The 7,312-nt window shown below is 33.8% G+C and overlaps 1 protein-coding gene across 1 annotated transcript; it reads right to left on the reverse strand.

Moving 5' to 3' along the window:
- Positions 1 to 6,045: 6,045 nt before the first annotated feature.
- LOC144293331 (olfactory receptor 10AG1-like) lies at positions 6,046 to 6,978 on the reverse strand. Its single transcript, XM_077864417.1, has one exon. The coding sequence runs from the start codon at positions 6,976 to 6,978 to the stop codon at positions 6,046 to 6,048; it is 933 nt and encodes a 310-aa protein (XP_077720543.1).
- Positions 6,979 to 7,312: the final 334 nt, after the last annotated feature.

Raw genomic sequence — 7,312 nt, forward strand, 5'->3', positions numbered from 1 at the left:
TATAGATGACCTGTCCTTCTCTTCAGGCCCTTCTTGGCATAAAGCTCCCCTATTATGAGGGGAGTCCCTTGGGAGAGAAATTCTATTTCATTGTCTAGTATTACTTTCAGGAAAAGAGTTTAAAAACGCTTTTATCTATTATATTTCATATCCTTAATAATTGGTGTGGATTTGCTTTTCTGACTTTTATTCTGTAATTCACCCAGATTTAGATTATCCTCGGCCTTAGAAAAATGTGTCACATATTTTATCACATGAACATGGTATGCTTGGTTCTTAAATATATTAAGGGGTGAGATCCATTTTCTAAAGTGGAGAACTGTGTTCCTAGATTAAATTTTGTGAAAATTGAAGCATGTCGTGTCTGCTGGCACGAGAAATCCACATATGGTTATGGTATCTACTCAGGCATCAGGGAAAGTATCTAGCTGACTCAAAATATAAACTACCTAAAAAATAAGCATTTTAAGCAAAATTACTTAAGAAAGAAAGAGGGAAAAAACAAATTTCCTGTTAAAAGCCTTTTCCTAGCTCAGCTACTTCTAGGCAGGTATGGAGATAAAATTATCATACATAAAGTTGCAAACTCAATAGCTACTCCTACTTGTTTTTTTTTTTTTTTAAGATTTTATTTATTTATTCATGACAGACACAGAGAGAGAGAGGCAGAAACAAAGAGGGAGAAGCAGACTCCGTGCAGGGAGCCTGCGGTGGGACTCGATCCTAGGTCTCCAGGATCACACCCCGTGCTGAAGGCGGCGCTAAACCGCTGGGCCACTGGGGCTACCCTTTCCTACTTGTAATTATATTTGTTTCTTCCTTTTTGTGGTTCTTTGACTATTTGTTAATATAGTGTGCTTCTATTTGTCATAATAATGTGTTTCTGTTTGTCCAGATAGTATGTTTCCAAAACTGCCTTTTATTTTTGTATTTTAAGTCTGCTTTTCTTCTCTATAACATGATTCTTATACATTGGCCCTCCGTACTCTTTTATTGTGACTGATTTGGTATTGCTGAGGGATTTCATTCATGTTTACATACAAATGGGAACTTCATTCATGATTTGCCTCAAGTAAGATCCCTGTTCCTATAGGCTGGGACAAATTGAATGTCCATCCCCATTGGAGTAGACTGATCTAATCCCTATCTTATTCTTAAGACAGAATTGAGTGTTTCTTTATTCAGTTAAATATTACCATCATGAAAAAAACTTAATTTAAAAACTAAAAGAATGGCTTAAATATACCAGTTGCTTCACAAAATAAACATCTTCTACTCTTACTACAGTACAATTTTGTGATCAGCAATTAAGAAATTCTGCTTTGTTTCATGTTAGAATCCCATTGTTTACTAGTTTGTTCATTTTTTGATTCCCTATTGCACCTTCAGCATTCAGACAGCTGAGAATTAAAGATAGAAAATAAGGAAACAAATACACTCTTAGGAGCCTCAACATAGAATAGACACATCACTTCTGTCTTTGTGCTATTGTAGAAACTAATCACATGGTCTAATGTTAATCTGAGAGGGCTAGGAAATATTGTTTACTGTAGGTCAAAGAAATGGAAATACGTTTGGAGAGCATCAAGCCAGCTTCTACCACCGTGCTCAATTCTAGTCACTAGCAGTATGCTATAGCATGCTATAACATGTAAACCTTTAGATTGAAGCTCTAATGTGGCATTTACCTAAAAGTAATTATTTGTGGTACATATTTATATTTTTGCATTTTTTGAAGATATTATTTATGTCTAATGCAATGTCATTTTTATTCTTAAATTAGCAACATTGAGACACAGTTTACATAAAGATTGCAACCTTCAAAATATATTCAATGAGATTTAAAATTTGATGAAATCTGACATGTATATACACTTGTGAAACTATCACCCCAGTCAAGATACAGAATATTCACATCATCTTGAAACATTCTATGGGCATCTTCACAATCTATTTCCCTTCTACCCCCACTTCCGGGAAGCCACTGATCTGGTTTCTGTAGCTTTAGATCATTCATAATCAGTTAGAATGTCCCCTTTTATCCTGGAGTCTTTGCTCAGTGTGAGAAAGATTCATCTATGGTGTATATAACAATATTTCATTCATTGTCACTAAAGAATTGGACTCCATTGAATAAATATGCTTTCATGTGTTTATTCATTCATCTGCTGATGGGATTTTAGTTGTTTCTATTATAGAGGTGCTGTGTATATTTATGAACAAGTTTTGGAGTGGGGTATATATTTTCATTACTTTTGGGTAAATATTTAGGACTGCAATGGTTGGGTTAGATTTTAGGTATAATGTTCAGGCTTTTATGAAATTGTCAAAATGTTTTTCAAAGTGGTTACAATATTTTACACTTCCACCAGCAGTGTATAAGAGTAATAATAGCTTGACATCTTTGCCAACACTATATATCATTAAGTTTTCACTTTTTGCCATACTAATGGTGGGTTGTGGTATTTCTATGGTCATGATTTGCATTTATCTAATGGCTAAGTATGTGCATATTTTTTTTTCAAAAAATTTTTTTTTGTATTTATTTATGATAGTCACACAGAGAGAGAGAGAGGCAGAGGCACAGGCAGAGGGAGAAGCAGAGGGAGAAGCAGGCTCCATGCACCAGGAGCCTGACGTGGGATTCGATCCCCGGTGTCAAGGATTGTGCCTTGGGCCAAAGGCAGGCGCTAAACCGCTGCGCCACCCAGGGATTCCCAGTATGTGCATATTTTTATATTCTTATTGCCTATTTGCTTACTTTTTTGATGAGTGTTCAGTTCATTTGTTCTTTTTTCTTTCTTCGTTGTTACTATGTTGATTGACAAATATTCTTTATGTATTCTGAATACAAATTCTTGGTCAAAACATACATAATAAATATTTTTCACATAATACAATGTTCAGTTTGTAAAATGAATTAAAAATCTATCTAATTGAAATCATTGCCTTAAAAGGCAAAAATTAATATTCAAAAAATCTAGTCCTTCTGTATCACTTTTAGGAATAGTAGCATTTAATAATTACACTCAATAATTAAATAAAATGATGTCAAGTGCTAAATAAATGTAATTTCTAAATGTACAAACCCAACTTTTGGCAACCAAATTATCAATGTATGACATGAAATTCATAATATTTGTGCATTTTTCTCCACCAGGTAGAAAGAAATGCACTTATCTTGGATGCTGTCACAAAGTTACTTATGTAACTATACTTTCTTTGAATTATTTTGAATAAATAAAATTTAATGATCTAATATTTCTAATTTTGTTTCATTTTTTAAAGATTTTACTTATTTATTTGAGAAAGATAGCAAGATAAACTTGAGTTTATCTTGAGTGCAGGGGGTCGGGGTGGGAGGGGAGGAGAAGCAGCATCCTGGCTAAGCAGGAAGCCCCACATAGGGCTGGATCCTAGGACTCTGGGATCATGACCTGAGACAAAGGCAGATGCTTAACTGAGCCACCCAGGGACCTCTAACATTTCTATTCTAAATCACCTGAAAAGAATCTAAGTGGTTAAGAGAATGTGTAACAATATTCTAAATCAGTAGAAATTAATCACGGTCAGGATTTGTACCTAATCTTCAGCCATGTTTGCATACTATATAAATTAGCTATTTAAATCCTGAAATTTATTTTAAAACCAGTTTTGAACTGAAAACTCACTTTCACTATTTTATACATCTTTAACTTTATAAAATATTTTCTTTTCTTTTAATAAATGCTCTTGGATTCTTGGATGTTTATGATTTTATTTGCTGGATTTTTTAGTTTTAAATCTCTTCTTAAAATATCATCGAAATAAAGATGAATAAATACAATACTTATTTGTTACGATCTTGACTCAGAATAAAGCTTTTTTTCCTCTTTTACTATTTACTACTTTGACAAAAACTATACGTTATTCAAATTTTCAGTATTTAAAATATCAAGAAGTCAAAAAGAAAAAAGAAAAGAAAGAAAAGAAAAAAAGAAATGGGCTGACTGAGATGAAGAAATAGCCTACCTACAGATAAGCGAAGGAAATCATTCTCTAACCATATGAGAAGATACTCAAATCTGTTCATGAAAAATGAAAGAAATTTTAAATTGCACTGAAATTCAGTTTATTAAAAAAATAAACATTTCTACGCATTCCCTTGGGAAAACACATTATTTACCTTGATCACATGGATGAAATGCACAAGCCCTGTGGACAGGACCCAGGCATTGACCCCTATTTCAATTGTGTTCACTCTGAATCAAACCAGCTTGTGAGTTTACCCAGTTTTGCTTTTGGCAACATTGTTGTACTTACAAAAGATGGTGAGCCAACTACTGTGATCATGTCAGTTACCTTTCTCTGATTTAATGAGTCTTAATTTTGATATTGTCATCTATTATTTTTCACAGCTAATCAGATGCCTTCCAAATAAAACTTTCATAGTTTGTCTAAATTTGTCTAGTGCTTTCAGCAGGAAAATAGGCTTGCTGTGACCATGCGCATCACAACCAGAAGTGGAAATTAATTTTTATTTGTTTATATATTGGAAATTATACATAACTTGATTTGAAGGATGTCTACTATGCACTTTTGATTCATTGATCCAACACAATTCAGTGGTATCACCAGTGTTGGATCATGAGGTTTTTGGTTGGTTGTCATGATTTTTGAGGACAAAGTCAATTGACTTTATTGACTTGGTTTCAGGGCAAGACAAAATTATTACATTGAAAGAATAAAGAGGTTTTAATAAAGGTTTTTGTTTTCATTACTGACAAGATGTGTTCATTAAAGAAAATGTAGAGGAGAAGAAGAAAAATAAAAACAACAAAATTGTCTCTCATGTTTGAACACTTTGGTGTATTCCATCTTTTTAAAACATAGTTGTGTTTGATTTAAATCCTATGGCAGAAATATTTATGAATTGAGAGTCATGTGAATCCTTATAAAACAAAAATCTTTGCAACCACTGCTCAAGTCAGCTATAGAAAAATACGAAGGCTACAGGTGCTTCATTCATTCCTCTCCAATGGGAGCCATTAAATCAGTAGGTATCCTAAAATATTGTCTTTTGACATTTCTCTAAAAGGACATATACAGTATGTTTATGGTTTATTTTGTTCATTGATATATTTCATTCAGGTTGTGCACAACTGTGTTTTGTTCATTTTGATAGATCTCTGCTTTTCCTTTCTATGAAATTTACACTGTTATGTTACAATTTTTATTTGATAAGTGTTTGCTGTTATGAAGGATGCTAAAATAAACATTCTTAGAGGGGTCTCCAGCACTCATGTGTATGCAGTTCTGCTGGATACACACCTAGGAGTAGGATTCTCTAGACAAAGGCAGACTACATGGGGTAACAAATCACATGCTAACATCAGATGAAAGTTTCCTTGACTACATCTTTTACACATTTTCTATGTGAATGAGGAGAGGGCTTTTATTTATTTGAGCTTTTCCTTAGGTATTTTCTAAATCATAACAAAGAAAATTCAGTTTGATGAATGGTAAAATATCTAAAAGTATAAGCATATAAACATTTTCAAATATTGCCCAAAGGCTTACCATATCCTTTACAATCTAATAATTTCATGAAAAGAAAAAAATACATAAAAAGGAAAGTATCAAAAACATTAACTATACTATTCCTTAGTTTCCTATTTCTGAAATAAAGCCTATTTGCTATAAGTAAAAAAAACAACTATAGTTTTAGGGGGAAAAAGTATATGATGTCAATTACTTGATAAGCTATATATACTTTTCAGTAAAAAGTATCCATCACTACTAACTTTAAGGGAGAAGTAGAGTGGTGCCCTGAATATAGGATTGGCTGGATACATAGTTTCTTGATGTCTTATCAGCAAGACAAACCTGTGGATATAATCCTGGTATCAGAGTCCAGCAAAAAACAACAAGCTCAGCAATGAGCAGAGGTAATAAATATATAATAAAGTAGGAAAGCAAACTGAACATTGATTTTTGATTACACAATGGTAGAATTAAATAAGAAAACTGACAATGAGTTCAAATCAGCAGCTAATACATTAAATATTAAGGCAACAATTTTCTCAAGGCCATCATGGCATCCTTATTTCTCAGAGTGTATATCATAGGATTAAACATTGGGGTGACAATGGTATAGAAAAGAGAAAGAAATTTGTCTGTTCTGGAAGAATGTTTGGATTTGGGTCGTAAATATGTGATGACTGCAGAACCAAAAAACATGGCCACAACTATGACATGAGATGAGCAGGTGGAGAAAGCTTTGGTTCGTCCTGTTGCGGATGGCAACCTCAGGATGGTAGAGATGATTTTACTGTAGGATCCAAGTATCAACAGAAAGGGGATCATAACAAAGAGAACAGCGACTGTAAAGACTAATATCTCATTCAGGAAAGTATCCCCACAGGCCAGCTTGAGCAGTGGGGGGATGTCACAGAAGAAGTGATTGATTTGGCTCGACCCACAAAATGGCAGAGAGAAGATCTGGCATGTCTGCCCTATCTCGACTGGAACCCCGGTGATCCAGCAGGCGGTCACCAGCTGAACACAGACCTTGTGGTTCATGATTAGAGGATAGTGCAGAGGGTCACAAATGGCAACGTAGCGGTCATAGGCCATCACCGTCAGAAGGAGGCACTCTATATTCCCAAGCATGAGGACAAAACACATTTGTGTTGCACAGGCAAACAACGAAATATTTCTTTTCTGGGTCCAAAGGTTTGTGAGCATTTTGGGAAGAGTGGCAGATACAAAACAGATTTCCAAGAAGGAAAAATTACTAAGGAAAAAATACATGGGAGTCTGGAGAGCCTGGTCAGTCTTGGTTATGAGAACAATGATGCCGTTTCCCATCAAAATTATCACATAGACAAAGAAAAATATTACAAAAAGAAACATTTGAAGATTGGGAATATCAGAAAATCCCAAAAGAATAAATTCCGTCATCGAAGTGAGATTTACTTCTGCTGGTTTTTTTTCCATCTGTGAAAATAGTGAAATTATTTTTATCTTTTATAAAAAAAGTTTATCGTTTATCTTTCGGGGGCTGTTTTCTAATATCTAATAGACTAATAGATTTGGGGGGAATTAGCACATAAAATTTCTATTGTTTATTAATTTCCAGCTTTTTATAAACTAGGCTCAAAGAACACAACTGAGGCCTAACAGAAAATATATGCTAAATTCTAAATATATCTATCTATTTAGTATTTAATACTAGGTTTAAACTTGAATGAAAGTGGTGTGTTCTAGAATTACTAGTTTTCAATTTTTGTATGTTTGTGTGCAGACCAAATTAGTCAATTTTTTTCATATT

The sequence above is a fragment of the Canis aureus genome, chromosome 21, assembly GCF_053574225.1.
Source record: "Canis aureus isolate CA01 chromosome 21, VMU_Caureus_v.1.0, whole genome shotgun sequence".
Classification (NCBI taxonomy): Eukaryota; Metazoa; Chordata; class Mammalia; order Carnivora; family Canidae; genus Canis; species Canis aureus.

Excerpts from the sequence above, each read along its gene's own strand:
- LOC144293331 (XM_077864417.1), bottom strand. The coding sequence starts at position 6,978 with ATGGAAAAAAAACCAGCAGAAGTAAATCTCACTTCGATGACGGAATTT.